General features: G+C 41.5%; 1 protein-coding gene across 1 annotated transcript; it reads right to left on the reverse strand.

Moving 5' to 3' along the window:
• Positions 1-6048: 6048 nt before the first annotated feature.
• Positions 6049-12888, reverse strand: GPR142 (G protein-coupled receptor 142). The gene is made up of 3 exons (XM_026701743.2): positions 12334-12888; positions 11178-11324; positions 6049-8192 (listed from the first exon to the last, which is right to left on the reverse strand). Exons 2-3 carry the CDS (start codon positions 11302-11304, stop codon positions 7330-7332), a joined length of 990 nt encoding a protein of 329 aa, XP_026557528.1. The 5' UTR covers positions 11305-11324; positions 12334-12888; the 3' UTR covers positions 6049-7329.
• Positions 12889-18396: the final 5508 nt, after the last annotated feature.

Consider the following 18396-nt stretch of genomic DNA (forward strand, 5'->3'; position numbering starts at 1 on the left):
ACAGTCACACAAGTGGACTAGCTTAAAAAGTGTTTGGCTAATTTATAGCTCATAAAGTGCATTCTAGGAGGGAGGCTTTGAAAGAAATGAGTAGTCTTTAGTAAGACAACAGTTACCACCTATGGTAACTGCTCCCAGTTGCTATGATAGTTCAATAAAGCTATCTTATTTCTTTATTCAAGGTCTAAAGTTGAGGAGGACAAATAGTAAAGGAATGCTTTTGCCCTTGCCCTCTGTTTATTCAATTCCCAGAAACGTTTGGCTAACTACAGGTGAAAAGATTAGGCGGAGATGAGTGATGTGCCAAAATTGCAATATGAATAGGAGGTATAGATAGAAGTGATAGAAGTCTTCAGCATTCTTCTTAGCAGTAGGGAAATCACAGCTAGAGAGAGAAACCTTCCCTAAAAACCATTTTGATTATGCATGATCTTGATTTTTTAATTGTCTCCAAAAATAGTGGGTTTGGTGCCAGGTTTTTATAGGAATGTTTCAGGTTTTTAATTGCATCTAATTTGGAAGAGTGAGTCATTCCTACCAACAATATATCTCAAGAAATTGACGTGACTCCCTGAAAAGCTGCATGCATCCCTTGCTAAATGTTTCAGAAAATATTGAACGAAACAAACAAAATTGTTGAAGCACCTAGGAAGCGTCCCACTTTCAAAAACTTGAATGAGGTGATTGACCATTGTCCAGAGGATGCCTTAAGGATGCCTTAGCTTGAAAGAAACAAAACCAAAAGTACCATAAGCTATGTGAAGATCACTGAACACCAGGAAACTAACCAAAGCTGCTGGGTTTTCATTATAGCAAATATGTCAGCCATCTTAAATATGCAATAGCCGTCATGAAAAGTCTGTTTGTGGGAAGAACAGGCCAAAGAATGTGGGATGGAAAATCTATTGTGGAGAACAGGACTACATGAGAAAAAACAATACCCAGCTTGATATTGGTGTTGTACCTTCCCAAGAGTAAAAATACTTTGCACCTGGCAAATTTCTCCAGGATTTGCTACTGTGGTATACCACATTTAAGCCATTGCTACAATTGATACATGGTCAGCAGAGCTTCAAGAACAATGGAGATTTCTGAAACTACTGGATGGAGTTAGTAGCAGTTAATTTTTCTCTGCAGTTGGCCACACCAAGTTGCCAAAGTGACAAACATTGCCCTAGGGCAGGGCTGTCAAACTCCTGGCCCATGGGCCGGATGTATCAAGCACTGCCCACACCCACACCCGATTTAGTGAAGGGGAAAAAAGCCCTGCTATGTCATGTGCCGCCACTGTGACGACGTGGGTTTGACACCCCCACATGAGGGGATCTGGGATTTAGCCTGGCTTTCTACAGCCAACACATTCTCAAGGCTTCATGGGGCTTATTTGCTGTTACGTTCAGCATTATATCCAGATCATCTATGGGTCAAGGAGTGTTTTATCAAGCCAGCCTCCCTCTCACTGGCATCTACTTCCAAGTGTGTAACTATGCCATTTTAGGAATCATAGGGGTAAACTGAGGATCAACACTTTTGGATTGCAAAATCACAGAGCTGGATAGAAATTTGGAGGTCATTTAGTGCAACATCTTGCTTTGGTTTAGTTTTTGTTATTACATTATTTCCTTTGTCCTTGTCTTTTTTTTTTTTTGGCGCATTTGGAGACCATACCCAGCACTTCTACTTTCATGAAGAAGTTAAGTTTTGGTAAGTGCTGGATGAGAAAAATAGTACCAGTACCAAGGGTCCAGTCATCCTGGACATTTATACACTAAAACACTAAAAAACTGGAACATTTCTGAACACCCAGTTCCTTCAAATGCAGTAACAAGCTGCTAATGTGGAATGTTAGATAACCAATAACTAGCACAGAAATACTTGAAGCTGCTAGATATTTTTTTGATAGAAGAGTTTTCAAACTGAAATTTTTCACATTGTCTGTCCACAGTGTATATGTAATTGATCCCTAAGGATTTAGGGAATAAGTTTACTAAATAATCTATGTCTTCATCTGTCTTGTGTTTGGTGTTAAACATTACACTGATTCCTGGAGTCTCTGGAAATATTTAACCAGTTAGGCTATTGTCCAGTCAACTAGAATCCAAGCCAAGCCTTGTTTAATCATTATTTTTTAGAAGCTTGTTGGCGTCCTACATGAAATTAGGTGAACTGGGAATTGTACATTTATCTTGGCAGTTTTTTCTTTCAGCTTAGGAGCTTTAATCAGAAGGATAACAGGACTGATAAGGAGATTGTTTTAGACTATGCTGATTCTGTTTTTGGTTTTGCTTATTGAAACCAAGTGTTGATTAAGAACAATAATCCTGAACATCCAGTATCACTGGCCTCTTTCTCAACATCTGTTTACTCCCGTTCTATTGTTAAACAATTCAGGACATTCCCAGTGGTGGGCTGTGCACTAAGTTGAAATCAGCTCTGGCATGTTGGGATGCTATGAAATTGGTTATATTTGATAGCTATTGTGATTTATTTCTGGATCGGTTGCACTTGAACTGGTACCATCTCTTTCTCAGTCCAACTTACTTTACACAGTTGTTGTTATGAGGAAAATAGGAGGAGAGAGGAGGATTGGGTAGGTTTGGCACCTTGAGTTAATTATAACCATAATAAAAGTGGAATATAAATAATAATAAACATCAAATCGTAAGCATCATACAAAGAGCAACACATTCTAAGAAACATCTGTTTTTGCAGAGTTATATGAATATGTGTGCAAGTAGCAACCAAGTGGTTTCATTCTCAGACAGCTCAGTTGTAGGAATGGAAACAATAATTGGCCTGACAAAGCCTCCTCTTGACTCTTTCACTGCTGGTTGATTTGCACAATGTGAAACAAGCCTGCTGTTTCCTTGCCGCAGCTGAGATGGCCCATTAACCATTTCTTGAAAAGTTCTCCTTGGCAGGCTGAAACAGGTTCCAAGTGATCCATGGCCTCCAACAGCAAATGTTAACTCCTGCACCTCCTGCGAATATTCTGATTTGTAGGAAGGAACCCATTAGGTGATACTAAATCAGTGTTTTTTCAACCTTGGCCATTTTAAGATGTATGAACTTCAACTCCCACAATTCCTTAGTTAGTGTAGGGAATTCTGAGAGTAGGTCTACATTTCTTAAAAGTTCCAGAGGCTGACAGTCTCAATTTGGCCCTTTGTTCCTTTCCCCAGTCCTTTGCTTTCCCCATGGATATTCTCTCCCTCATGGCCAAAGTTCCCAGAGACTGATTGAAGTGCTTGGCACCATTTTCCTGCTTCCCTGTACTTGCCCTGCATTTGACTGATCCTGTAGTTAAGTGTTCTCTCCATCTCTTTATTATTATTTATGCATATCTTGAACAGATACCTTTATGATCAAATAATAACTCAAGATCTCCGGACTGGCTAATCCATAAGCATTTTATTGCATAAAGGAGCAGTGGCATCTAAAATGACAAGACTTTCTTCCTGGATCAAAGATGGGAGAAAAGCATACAATTGTGGGTGTGCAGCCGAGCCTTGGGGCAGAGAGCTTTAGATATCCATAGATGTCTATCTCTCATTCCAACTGGGTGATCTCTGTGCTATGATGGGAGATGGAGCTCTTTTCTAAACCACATGTAGTCAAGGATCAAAAATTCTGGGGCTCTGAGATTTTTAAAAACTTCTATTCCTATCTTGCTGTTCTCCTTTGCAAATCAGGAATGAGAGCCATAGCCCGGCTGCATTTGCACAACATCTTAAATCTGACTCTGAGTTTATTGGTTGAAACCTGAATTAACCAAACAAGCTGGTTTCATCTAGCTTGCTAAGACACCTAAAAGATGAACCAAGGTCTAAGCAAGTGATGGCTCATGCACTTCGTGAAGGTAGTTCCTAGGATTTTAAACTGACTTGGTGAATGTATTGTACAAGCAGGGCACTGTGTCGGGTATACCTCAAGAGAAATAAGTAGCCTGATCTGATCAGGCTACCAGTAAAGAAGAAAACAAATAGTTCTCCCTCCCAGGTGTTTCTCTTGGTTGATTTTCCAATTTCTGGGATCTGCAAGGGGCACTGAGAGGGTCCAGTGGTAAATTACTAATCCTACAATTTTTGATAGCCCTCTAACTCAGCCTTGAGTTGATCAAGCTGTTTATTCATTCAGTTAAACAATGAGCCACTTTTTTGCCCTTCAGTGGAGCTATTTCCCTTTGTAACTGACAAGCTAGGACTGGCCAGATATTTGTCTTCCTTGATGTTGGTCTGGGGCAAAGCAGGTGGCGGGCAGGTGCAACAGTAGAGGAGTGCAAAATTACTGTTTTCTTTTCTTCTTTGACACGAGGAGAATGTGGATTATTCTTTCAGCTGAAATGGTCTCTTTCTCTGAGCTTCATGGGCCATGGAGGTAGTGGTAGTTAGTGGTTAGTGAAGAGTGACATCACCAGAAGGCTGTACAAAAGAGACTCAGGAGGGTCATGCTTGAGTTTGCACAATAAATGATGAAGGAAGAAATGCAGTTCTACCTGCTTACCGCTTTGCTGCAAGCTGCCAAAGCAGCCATAGATCTGTCAAAGGAAGCTAAAATAGGGTAATTCAAGCAAAGGATTTGTGCCGGCATTCTCTGGCCAGCTTAGTCCAAGCCAGATCAGCGTGTCTGTTTATTCATGAACAATGAATTAAAGGCAGCTAAATGTTGTAGAGTCAACTGTGAGAAATTGTTCTTGCCTTGAGGGAAAGAAGTACTATAACGCTATAACCAGAGGGCCTTTCCAGCTTGCTCAGTGGAAACAGAGGGGGGTGGTGTGTTGGAGGCTTCTACAACTTCAGAACATGGTGGGAGGAGCCTTCTTTTTATAAAGTTCCATTAAAAAAAATTATTTTCCTCTTTGCAGTAAACTAAGCCATCTGGTAGAGAACTATGCCAGCTTCTCTTTGTGCTTCCCTAGTACCTACCAAATGCAGGACGTTACAATAATATTATTCAAGAGTATGAAAATAGTCTTCACCTGCAGTTTGCCATATCCTGCTTGGGAATGTGTGTTACTATCCCAAAGCAGGTTTATCCTCTCTGAGCATTTTTCAATGCTGGCTAAAACTTTACTGGACATGTGAGCACCTCAAATCTGGAAGTCCCCAGCTGGGAAGGCCTTCTTGTTTCATCCTAGCTGTGCAAGTTAGTAACTAGCTTCTTCCTTGGCCATAAACAAAGGCAAGGAGGCATAGGAGAGGTGGTATTCAACAGGTTCTGACCAGTTCTGGAGAACCGGTAGTGAAAATTTTGAGTAGTTTGGAGAACCAGCAGATTTTACAGGACCCTTCCCCTGCCACGCCCACCAAGCCACGCCCACAGAATTGGCAGTAACATTCCTTCCTCTCTCAACAATCCTATGAGGAGTACTGGGCTGAGAAAGAATGGCTGCCCCAAAATCATCCAGCCAGCTTTCGTTCCTAAAATGGGTCTATAACTCACCATCTCCTGGTTTCTATCCAGGTACCTTAAATACTATTATGTCCCTAGCAACTAGCATCCCTACCATTGACTAAAAAAAGTGCCTGAACAAAAAGGAAATTGTCTGATCAGACTACTGAATCAAAAATTCTGTCACACAAAATGGAGATAAATAGCCCTGCTTTTTAATTCCTCAAATTATTTTGAATATATATTAATTTTAGGCAAAAAGCTTCAAACCCCCTTTGTAGGGTGGTGGGTAATTTCTCCCCTAAGTTAAATAAAATTAAATCGTACTGCTTTTTCTTAGCCTTTTAATTGCCCTTTTCTCCAACTTCTCCAACTATGCAATAACCTTTCTCAAGTGAATAGATTAGATTGGTAGCCAGCATTTCAAGTATGAACACAGCCTTCATTAATAGTAAGTCAATAGTAACAACAAAAGTTAAGCAGACTTGAAAATTGTCTTGTCTATACAAAACAAATATAAGCATTCTCCATTGACTTGTGGAATTTATAACACTGATCCTAAGCACAGGTTTCCCACATGAAGCAGAAGTAGTTCATTCAAGACAAATGGTAAGGATCCTCAGTGACACGGATTCATTTCACACAACTTGGGCTAAATCATATAGAAACTTGGTTTATTGAATAAATTTAAATTATCTCAGATTAAGCCATAAACCATTATAGTTACCTTCACACAACATGTTAGAGCCACACTAATGATTACTTAATATTTTTTATGAATGTTGGGTTGGATTGTCTTTATCAAAAAGCTTCAGCTCATAGAAGAAGTCAGCTTCTCATTTCTCTGCACAGACCTGCCAATTGTACACGGATATAAGACCATATGAACGTCCCAACAGGTTTACATCCAGTGTCTGAAGCTGAACTACATGCCGCTGTCTGTTCCTCTGGGAGAAAGCATGAGTTGATGCTTGGCGGGACATAGCTGGCTTTCCTCCCAGGCAGTGGTGCTTGGAGCTATTTGGGAAGCAGCCAGATTGGCAGGCCCTCCAAAAGGGTGTGAAAGAAGCTTTTCAAAGGAGGAGAAAGAAAAAACTCAGAGAAACTCACCTAAAGACAAATATTTATGGGAGTGGAAAGTTAGGGGTGAGGAGTGAGGAGTGAAGAATGTTGGAATTTTGAAAGTGCGGAATGGATTATCTGGCTCAGAGACATTTACCACACAAAGGGATTACTTGCTTGAAACAATTCTGCCAGTTCCACCCTTCTAAACACATATGACATTTCATGGATATTACTATTTTTCTCACTTTCAGTCCTAGGGCATGGCTTCTTCAAGATCTCCTTGTATTTTGCCTGTCGTAATTAGGAAATCAATGCACCACAAACATCCCTTCTTGGTTTCTTTAAATACTGTATATATTGCCCTGGCTATGGAAGAATCAGAATCAGAACAGATATTGTGAATAGGAGCTGGGGACAAACCAGACATTTGTCATTCTGTCGTACACTAAAGCATTCCACTGAGGTGGAACGCATCTCAAATGGCAGTAAGTCTTTGAGGGTTGGCTCACCTCACTGAACAAGGATGAGGGTTATAAGTCCATAAAATAAAAGGAGGATGAACCCTTCCTTCCTTCCTTCCTTCCTTCCTTCCTTCCTTCCTTCCTTCCTTCCTTCCTTCCTTCCTTCCTTCCTTCCTTCCTTCCTTCCTTCCTTCCTTCCTTCCCCAAACAATTCATTACTTAAAAATAGAATAAACAATGAACACAAAGCATCTCTGAATGAAGCTACTTCACTATATCCTTTCCTTTTTTCCTGAAGGAACTCAGGGCCACAAAGGAGGTCCTTATTCTCCAACATCTCAGTGCACCAAAAGGCCCACGGAATCCACATTCAGCCAAAGTTAAGCTGGTTTGTAGAAGGATGATAATCTCCCTAAACCGAAGTCCTAGCCCAGACCCCCAGGGGTTTCAGAGTCAATTCCAAAGTGGTGTCCTTCCTTGATGATTGGGTACACTGGAATCTGTAAGAGACTAGCACTTCACGGGCAGTACGCCGGAAGGTCTTGCTGACAAAGCAGTACAGGAAGAAGTTGATGGAGGTATTGAGCATGGCTACCATGTTGGCAACATCCAAGGCCAGGTGTACTCGCCAGTCCTGATTGACTGATGCCACGTAGAGGTGGTAGATCATGACAAATGTCCGTGGAGCCCAGAGGACAATGAAGACAGTGGTGACGGCCAACAAGATGGCTGTGGTTCTGCTGAGGCGGCCGTTGGGATTTCCTGATCGCTTGAGCTTGCAGATGATAACAGAGTTTGTCATCAGAAAGACAGTGCAGGGAATGAAGTAGATGATGAAGCAATGAAGCCACTTCAGGACTTTGTCCATAGTGCTGGGCGGGGAGACATCATGCCAAACATCTAGCCACCAGTAGAAAGGAACTCCAGTAGCCAGTGAGACTGCAAACATGGCAGCAATTATCTTCTGGGTGCGTTCTGGATAAGAGACAGCCCTGTACTGCAGGGGATGGCAAAGGGCCACGTAACGGTCCATAGTCAACAGTACTGTCACCCAGATGGAGGTGTGATTGGCCGTGAACTGTAAGATGTTGATTGCATGGGCAAAGGCACCTGGCACTTCGCGGGCCAAGATGGCTGCCTGCACAATGAAGCCAGCAAAGACCACAAAGACTTGAGTCAGGATGTCAGAAGCGGTGAGCGCCAAGAGGTAGCAGTATGAGGATTTCCGGGTACGAGCAGCAAGACGGGAAAGTGCAGCGGCAGTTAAAATGTTAACTTGGACAAGGAAGAAAAGATAATAAAAAGGTAATAAAATTTTTCTGTAGATAAGGAGTTTAAAAGTGCTTTAGGATGAATTAGTATTTGTATGCATAGCTGTGACTAATATTTGGTTTCTGCAAAATTGTCCCAAATGGCCTCTCTTTGGCTTATTTGTCCTTGACGGGGCTATAATCAAGATAAAATAAAGCTGGGAAAGATAACAAACAGATACGGGTGTCAGCCAGAAGGACTAGAGATGCAGTCATTGTATTGGGACCCAATTACACCAATGAAATAGGAAGTAGGAAAGTGTCACCCCTTAGAAGTAATTCAGTCAAAAAGCACCAACCATGAATACTAACGCTATTCTTATTGTTGCAAGTCTGAAAGTACATCTCTCTCTCCTTACCTTTACCTTACAAATTTGGGGTGGGGGAGGGGGTTCCTTTCAGAGATTTTCTCCTTACCTTTACAATCTAAGAAACTTGGGGCAGGGGAGGGGGTTTCCTTTTGGAGATGGTCCTCCTCTCATTCTTTCTGTGAGCTAAGCTGCCTCTTATCTGACCAGCCCCTAGTCTGTAGCTCTTCCTCCTCCTGTCTCTCAGGCATGTTCTTACATAGGAACAGTAGAATAGCAGGGACCTTGGAGGTCTCTCTTCTAGTCCTACCCTCTAATCAGGCAGACAAATGGTTGTCCAATCTCTTCTTAAAAACCTCCACTATTGGAGCACTGATTGATGGAATGACTTGCCTCCCCAGAAGTTGTGGGTGTTCCAACACTGCAAGGTTTTTAAGAAGAGATTGGACAGCCATTTGGTTGGAATGGTATAAGGCAAGGGTCTCTGGGGGTTGAAGTCCACAAGTCTTAAAGTTGCCCACATTGGAGACCTTTGTTATAAGGTATACCACAGTGACCGTTGACATTTCAAAACAGAGGAGGCTAATTCCAATGAACTGCTGAAGTAATACCAGGGCTTTGTGAAAACACATCATTTTCAGTATTGCTAGCATTGTAGATGCAAACACTAATGGAGTTGTGGAGCAAGCAGATTTCATACTTTTCTCTCTGAGACAGCAGTCCCAGTTCCCCTTCTTAGGGACTCATAAAACTACCTAGCCCCAGGGGGAGGCCATCCATGTTCTCCACATCTTTGTTAGGTGATAGCTCCCTCTGGTGTTCATCTTGAAATTAACACTATGATTGTTCATATGAGTAAAGTTGTACCCACTGTAATAAACTTTTCCCCTCACCTTCCTATAGTCTTCTTTTTTTAAAAAAAAATCCTGACCTTGAATTAAAATGTTGGGACAAGAAATAAAGTTTGGATTTCCCTTTGCTAAAAAAAAATCAGTAGACATTGGAGAACATACTGATCTCTTACACTGAATAGATTATTGGAAGGACTGGATGTCCTCCAAAATCTGTGCTCTTAACATTTTATGATTTTTTTTTATACTAATATTGATGAGCACAGGAGAAGTGGAAAAAAGTTCCATTGGAAGGATTTTGATGAAAATACATCAAGAAGTTAACAGAAGTTGTGATGATTGTGGAATAGTAATTAAAATGTTGGACCAAATCCCACAGAGATCTAGAATCTAGACTGAGCACAGCTCCCTAGGTGAGTTTAGGCTGATGGCAGTCTTGTTGTTTTATGGGGGGAAATGCTGTAAGAGGTCTGAAGCACTGTGGACTGGCAGCCTCCAGGATGAGAACAACTGACTTACGGACAACTTACAAACAGACTGTTGATTCTTCCTTCCGCTAAAGAACTGCTGAAGCCAAGCAATGCTTTCATGAACCACTGAAACTATGTACATTTAACAAATAGTGTGTTTTCAATGGTTCATGGAAATATTGTGTGGTTTCCACTGTTGGTCGGCTTAAGGAAGGAGAATGTTGTCTGCCAGTTTTAGTAATAGGCAGTCCATTTGTAAGTATGAGTTCTGACTTAAATACAAATTAGAAACAAATTAAACATAGGAACGGAACTTGCTCATAACCTGAGAGTGCCTGAATTGCTTTGAGCTCTTGAGCAAAAAGCAGCATATAAACCTAACTACAAAATAAACAAGTTTAGTAATATAAACTTTATTAAGGTATTTTACTATAATTTACTATAATTCCTATATATTGCATCTTGAGTATTCCTAGAAAAATAACCCCAGTCCTTACTGTAATAATACTTCGTTTACAGTATTCCTTTATATATCAATCCTATGGGAATTCTACAGTCCTTTTTTCCCCCATAGCTTAACATCTTTCCCACACTAAGGACAAACATTTTCTATTTGTCACTTACCAATATAACATGTGAATGCTGGCAAGAGATAAGCGCTGTATAATAATCAGTGAACCCCACTGCAGTTACATGTAAAGAAAAACATTAAACACTTCTGGTTTTAAAATGAAGGGCTCAGTTAATTTCCTTCGTTATAATCCTTGTCTGAAAATATACCTTCTCAAATTTGGCTGGATACGTTTTATTTTTCGTGCTTTGCAGCAGCTGTTTACCTTGGTTTGTCATCCTTTTGCAGCTCCCTGGCTTGTTTGTATTTAATCTGTGAGGGATATATATATATCACTTCCATTTCTATCTCCTATTCTCTAGGATGGCCTTTAGCTCCTATTTCCAACCATTTTCTCCTGATAGCCACTAGAGACAGATTCTTCTCAGCGGAATCCTTTTCTTTTTTTCTTGGCAGTCTTTCCCACAAAAAATGTTTGAGTCCCTCCTTCTGCAGGCTTTTAAAATGTGATTTGGTTTCTGGACTGTATTTGTTTGAATTGATAGGATGGAGTTTTTATTGTGCCCTTTTACATACTCCTCCCCCCCCCATTTGTCAGCTTGGCAGTATTACCCCAGACACTTAAACAAATAACCATAAAATCTCTCAACTATGAATTGTTGATGTTGCTGCTTCTCCTCCTCCTCCTACCTGCTGAAAGTATCCCTGACACACCTGTGGAGCTGTCTGATTTCTTGATTTTTGTCTTACCAGGCAAACCCACACACAGCAGGATGCAGTAGTAGAGGAGGGCCCCTATGCTGACCAAGCAAGGCGATATCTCTTTCTCATCTGGGTCCTTGGCATTGCTTCCCCAGGCAGGATCACTTTTGTTCATCTTCTCTTAGCGCCTTCCAGCTACAAGGAGACCAAGGACAATGGGGTTAAAAAATACGATAGAATCCTTGCTTACAATAGCAGAACTCTCACTGACCCTGGACCATTGGCTGCGGGAAATTGTTCCTTTTTTTTTAAGGAACAAGGCCAGCAAAACAACAGTGCCACAGAATGAATCAATATAGCTATAGGCAATGATTGATTTCATTTGACCCACACATTTTCCCCAAGGCTGTCATTATCCCAGCAATTCTATATCTTTCCAGTTGAGTAAAGTTTCTGCCTCAGTGTGTATGTAAAAAAAGATTCATTGGTCTACAATGAAGCTTCTAAACCAGAGGTCAAAGGCAAATTTGACTCTTTTCCACCAAAATATTCAACTTCTGCTCCTTTTCTGTTAGGTGTGGGAAACAAGAGCACCTAGAGATGTAAAGCAAAAGGACAGAATTATAATGCCCTCTCCAAAATTCAGGATAGAGAGTCATCATTAAGGGATTAGTGAATGTTCAGGTATATCTGTTGGGCATTTAGCAAGCTGCCCAATATGGTGGACAAGGGTGGAAATAAATGACTACATTTAAATACAAGAGGCATTCAACCAACTCTGACATATATTCTATTCCATTTTACTAGTGTCTTGTTCCTTCTGGTGGTTATTTATTAGCTATGATGCTACAATGGGTTCCCTGCATTAACAGAAGAGTTGGGCTAGATAGCCTCTGAGTTTCCATCGGGTAGACTGATTCTATTTCTCTATCTGGATTGACAGAGAGTGATATCTAGAAGGATTGATAGAGGGGTTTGGGTGCATCACTCCCCTCTATGGACCCCCCTGGGTCCCTGTTTCACTCTTTCCTAGCAAGTAGCAACTTTCTATCCACCTGGCTCCTGATGCTGGTAGAACTAAGCTATGTAACGACGTAGCCCAAGGAAATGCAATTCTCCTTCTTCTTGCTAGATCAGGCTAGGGCAGTCCAGTCCAGGTCACTACATGCCATTTCCTTGCAGATGCAATCTGGTGGAAACTTACCTTGATGCTTTGGCTGCAGAAATTGCTGTCCCGTATTCACCAGCTCAGCAAGTGGTCCCTGCTGATTCTGCCCAGTAGATGATGTCTGAAGGTCCTCCTCCTCCTCCTCCTCCTCCTCCTTCAGGCTGTTGTAGGGACCCAGAGAGAAAAGAAAAAGAGAAAAGCCCAGGGGGAGAGATGGAAAAGAGGCTGAGCAAACTGCTGGATTCAAGCTCTTGCAAAAGGAGGGGGAAAGAGGAGGAGGAGGAGCAGTGGCAGGTGTTCACGTGGCTGAGACGGACCTAGGAGGGAGTGGAGAAGCCGGCTGGTCTGGCTGAGCAGAAATGGAGGCGGGAGGAGGGAAAGCTGAATTAAAGCATAGCCAGTCAGTTACTTGTGCTTACTTTGTATGGGTGCAGACACAGTATCTCAAACTATATGGTCCTTATGGACTTCTGCCCAGAGGCTCAGACCCTGAGATGTCCACTTGCCCAGAAACTGGTGCCCACTGATGTTGCCCAGCAGTGGGTATTCCACAGCGAGGCTTCCTGCCTTTGAGTTTACCTATAGCAATAGTGTGGAGGCCATTGAGCTGGGACAGAAGGATTGAAAAGAGGCCGAGAGAGCTAGAAGCAGCAGGTTGCTTCGCTCTTGTTCTGTTGACAGTTTGTCTCAGGATCAGCCATAGAGATGATGAAAAAAAAAGGTTACTGTGGTGTGGCTGCAGCAATGTGATCAAAGCTGCCATCTTGAGTTTTTTTGGCTCCTCTGACATCTCTAATGTCAATTATTACTCTTCCTCCCCAAAAGGGAGCTTCACACGTATTCCTGTAATGCATAGTCTTCTTTTACATGGCCTCTTTTTTCCTCTCCCAAAGCTAAATGTTTTTTGATGCATTTGCTTGACGATGGAAATGAGAACTTGAGAACCTTCAGCCAGGGGCCCTTATGGCAGAGAGGATGTCCCTCCAGGAACCCTGCCCAAACCAATCAGTGCTTCAACAGTTAAGTATCAATTGCTTGATTTGGACCTGGAAAGAGACCACAGCTAATGCAGATGGTCAAGCTCAAGCATAATGTGTTTGGATGGGCAGGTCCCACTAAGCTCTCCTGGTTTTGATTAGTTGAAACTTTTGGACAATGTTCAAAAGCAGTCCTGGATATCCTACAGATCATTGACCCAAGCAGGTGGTTACCAGAATGGGAAGAATTATTGCAAAGCTTTTTTTTTTGTCCAAAAACATCAGCCAGCCCATTGATCGAACTTGCTTTGAGCCACAGATACTGCTGGTTCTTCTAGTATATACGAGAGATCTGAGAGGAGGCCCACACTGCACGCTTCCCTGCTTAGAATAGGTCAGGGAAAGGCAATCCTTCAAAGCCTGCTGCACTTCTCCCCCTCATTTTTTCAATTGTGAGAAATTTTATATCCAAATATGTTTTATTCCTTATACTGTTTCCATCTTCCCTTAAAATATTAACAGAATCCACAATGGTTTGAGAATCAGTGCCTCCACTACATAATGGACAGTCAAGCTGAAACTATGTTAATCAACTAAAATTAGCAACTTCCTCAAACTCCTAAATAAGTTACCCAGACCTAATCCACCTATCAAAGGATAACAGATAACAGATGATCAAAGTTGGAAGGGTTCTTGTAGGTCATCTAGTCCAACCCTCCGCCCATGCAGGAAACCTTACACCATTTCTGACAAATGGCAGTCCAATCTCTTCTTGAAAGTCTCAAGTGATGGCGTTCCCACAACTTCCGAGGGCAAGCTGTTCCATCGGTTGATTGTTCTCACTGTTAAAAAGTTTCTCCTTATTTCCAGGTTAAATATCTCCTTGTTCAGTTTCCATCCATTATTCCTTGTCTGGCCTTCAGGTGCTTTAGAAAATAGCTTGACCTCTTCCTCTCTTAGGCAGCCCCTCAGATATTGGAAGACCTCTATCATGTCTCCCCTGGTCCTTCTCTTCACTAGACTAGCCAAGCCCAGTTCCTGTAACTGTTCTTCATGTGTTTCAGCCTCCAGTCCCCTAATCATCCTGGTTGCTCTTCTCTATACCTTTTCTAGAGTCTCAACATCTTTTTTATAATGTGGTGAACATAACTGGATGCAGTACTGTAGGTGTGGGGCCCACAAATACAGAGTTAATTAAATTAGGTCTCCCAGAGGAACCACATGCTCACAAGAATAAACATACCTTCATACACACACAAATACAACTCAAGTGTCACCCTAAATTCAGCACATAGACACTTTACCCTGGACAAGCTCCAGATAAAAATCTGCCACTGTACCCCATTTCTCTGCAGCCTAGCCCTAAAGGCAAACTGTTTTGCCTTTAGGAATAAATATTTCTTCTTTCCTCACAGCAGTCTGGGTCCCATTTTTATTTATTCTTGCACAAGCCTGGCTCGAATTGGAACCCCAAGTTATTCTTCTGACACAATGATTGAGGAATATAGCAATGATGTAATGACAGTAGAAGGGTGTGTGCATTGAACTTATTGGAATCCAGCTGTTACTAGTGCAAACCTTTTCTCTCCACTGTAAAAGGAGACAGTATTAGCAAGTGACTCATTGTGGTATTGGTGTGTTGGGGGGAAGAAAAGTGCAACCACACTTGCAAGCTTCTGCTACTTTGGCTGACTTTAATATAGTTCTAGTTATCTTGCCTTATTTCCTGATGTGGTCTACCTTATCAGGCTGCTACATAGAATTGAACTTGACTCTGGATGATACACCCATGCATTTTTCTTCCTGGAGTTAGGAAAGTAATCTGCCAAGCTTCTTCATCGATCTTTGTCCTTCGACTGTGTTATGAATGTTGCCAGGAGGTAGAATGTATTAGCAGAAGATTTAAAAAACACATCTGGATGGCCTCTGCCATTCACTTAAGAATCTCTCATTGAGTCCATCACCTGGTTCAAGAACTGCTTCACAACATCAGCTGCTTCACAACCCTTCTGAGATTAAGTGGTGAGGCAGAGCACATTTCCATCTAGGTCAGGGGTCTCCAACCTTGGCAACTTTAAGACTTGTGGACTTCAACTCTCAGAATTCCTCAGCCAGTGCTGGCTCAGGAATTCTGGAAGTTGAAGTCCACAAGTCTTAAAGTTGCCAAGGTTGGAGACCCCTGATCTAGGTGATATCTCAGCCCATCTCCCTATTAAACTTCTCTCAAGAAGCAAATTCTTACGTAATTTTGGTACAAAGCAGAAATGTTGTGGTCTTGCTTATGAGGAGATCAAGGTAGCATAGATGCTGGAATGTTAGATAAGTATTAGGAAAAGATAAGTTGGAAGCTCATAAGTTGTAAGATCTTCTTACCCTATCCATAGAAAACTAGTGGCCTTCAGTGGTTACTATTCATGGTGGCTGATTATTCTCTCCAGAATTACAGATGGCCTGCCTGAAATACTGCAATAGTTATTTAAATGCATCTATTGGGATGCTGAATGTTGGAGCAGATGGGCCCTTGCTGGGTTAGTAAAACTCTTCTTATATTAAAAGTCACTGAGATAAGAAGGGAGAATGTTACTCAATGATGCCTTTTAGAAAAATGGTGCACAAGGAACATAAATCAGTCAATCCTCCTCCTGTCAGTTTCCTATTTGACTGAAGAGAGACATTACAGAATATATATTTTAACAGTTATAGGTGAAGCTTGAAAAGATAGAAATATTCCATTTCTTTCCATGCAAATTCTGAAAAGTTGGTTTGCCAGTTACTGACATGGTCAGTTTGTTGTAGCAACACTGTCCTCTCATCAGAACTAGTATTCCAAAAGAGACATGAATCTTAAGAAAAAAAATCTGTTCTGCTACTAGTAGATCTAGTAAGACTGGGAAGACTTCACGTTTGCTAAGAATCCAGAAATGAAATCAGAACGACTTTAGGCCTAGGGATAGTAGCAAGATTGGGCCTTGGGTTCTAACATGAGCAACATTTTTAGCACAACCCAGCTTCTCTTGCCTCTCTTCCGAAGGCCATTTTATACCTGCCTTTTCTCTTTGCTTGATCAGGGAGCCATGTTGTTGCTCGAGACAATTACTTAGTCATCCCGTGATATTATCGGTTAATGCTGTTTTTATATTATCGGCTAATTCCTCTATTTTACAGATGGCTGCATTTAACATGTGTTCACCAGTCCATTTGAAGCATCCCTTGGCTGCTGGACTCTCTCTTCTTATCAGCTGTGCAGAGAACAACAACATGAAAAGGACCTAGCATATGCGTCATACAACCAGAACATCCAACCACACCAAGGAAGGAGAAAACGCTTTGTTTGAGGCATTTTCCTTTGCAATTTACCTAATAGAAATCTGTATATTTCAGTTATTCACTGGCTTTCCATTATATCACTGATTAAAGAGGGGGTGAGGTACATGGTTGACATTGTCTGAAAAAATAAGAGCATGGCCACTGCTTGTCTAGCCCAAGGTATGTCCCTGAGTTCCTTTCCTCTCATCGATCTCAGTAAGAAGGGGCTCCTATGTTTCCTCTTTAACTGCCTATCCAAAGCTGATTTTCCTTCTCTTATTTTTCCTCTCTCCTTCACTCTGTTTTTTCTCTTGTAGCCTGTGTGCCTTTTCTCATCAAGCTGTTATTTTTCGCACCAGTGGCTAAATGAGCCGATCGGCAGATGGACTGCCAAGCAATTAACCTACAAATGGCAGGCAGCACTGAGCACCGTTGCCACTAGTAATGTAAGAATCCATATTTGCCTGGTTATGGCACATTCACTTAGTGGCAGGTAGAAATAGGTGTGGGGTGACAAATGGAGCTGTACTTGATACCTGAAAGGGACAAGAAGTTACTCTGGTTTTGATCTTTGATCTCTTTTTCCCAGCTGCACTTCATATTTTCAGCTTGAAATATTTCTTTCTCATGAGCCAAATCTTTCTCCCCTGTTCTTCTTTAAACTTGGAGATTCCTTCCATGCAGTGTTTCCTCTCTCCCTCCTTCCTTCTCTCCCTCCTTCCCCACTTCCCCCTAATGGCTATATTCTAGTGGTGCATTTTTAAAAATATGCACATGAATAAATCTATATAACAGGGTCAGCAATTCAGCAGGCCACAATCAATATTGGGTTGTGGCTAGAGATGTAGGAATAGGTTTGATCATGAGATGCAAACTACCTTGGGTTCTACATGTCTTTTTAGCCATATCCTTGATTTTCATAAGCAACATTGTAGAAGAAGAGCTCAGTTAGTCTATAGATGATTTTAAAAAATCGGGAGAAACCAAGTACAAGAGCCCCTTTTTCCAACTGACTAACTTTATTAAAAGGTGTGTGCTTTTGTGAGCTGCAGCTCATTTCATCAGACTCATCCGCATTGAATGAAAGATTACAGATAGTCCTCAACTTATGACCACAATTGAGCCCCAAATTTCTGTTGCTAAGTGAGGCTTTTGTTAAGTGAGTTTCCCCCCATTTTACAACCCTTCTTTCCACATTTGTTTTAAGTGAATCGCTGCAATAGTTAAGTTAGCAATATGTTTATTACTATGTTGGCTTTCCCATTGACTTTGCTTGACAGGAGGTCACAAAAGGGGATTACATGACTTCAGGACATTGCCGCTGTCATAAATACAAGTCAGTTGCCAAGCGTCTGAATTTTGATCACATGGCCATGGGGATGCAGCAATAGTCATAAGTATGAAAAAAGGTCATAACTCCTTTTTTTCAGTTTGTAACTTTGAACAATCACTGAACGAACTGTTGTAAGTTGAGGAATACCTGTATGCTTTTTATTTTAAAATTGTTAGCTGGGAAAGATGCTACCAGGCCTTGATTTTTAGCCATACTCTATAAATGTAATAAGATAGATTGGAGGTTAGTTATGGGCAACTCAATGACTCAGTGTACTTAATGTCTTCCCAGCAGGTAGCCCAATGCAGCCAATGAGGTTTCCTGAAAACATTATCAGTCCAGAGCTGAAGGAGCTTCTTAGATGAGAGCGAAATGCCTTCAAAGAAAAGTCCAGAAAATCCAGTTGCCTCTTGAAAAAGGCTTGATGTTCCCACACTTGGGATTATCAGTCCAGGCTCAGCCAGCATAAGAAAGGCTCCTTCA

Source organism: Pseudonaja textilis, chromosome 2 (genome assembly GCF_049901715.1).
Source record: "Pseudonaja textilis isolate UNSWEBS1 chromosome 2, rPseTex1.2, whole genome shotgun sequence".
NCBI classification, from domain to species: domain Eukaryota; kingdom Metazoa; phylum Chordata; class Lepidosauria; order Squamata; family Elapidae; genus Pseudonaja; species Pseudonaja textilis.

What these genes read in the sequence shown, in the direction of transcription:
- GPR142 (XM_026701743.2), bottom strand. Translation starts at nt 11,304, where the DNA reads ATGAACAAAAGTGATCCTGCCTGGGGAAGCAATGCCAAGGACCCAGAT. An exon ending in GCTGTGTGTGGGTTTGCCTG is followed by an intron (nt 8,193 to 11,177) that starts GTAAGACAAAAA and finishes TCCTTGTCCAAG; the next exon opens with TTAACATTTTAACTGCCGCT.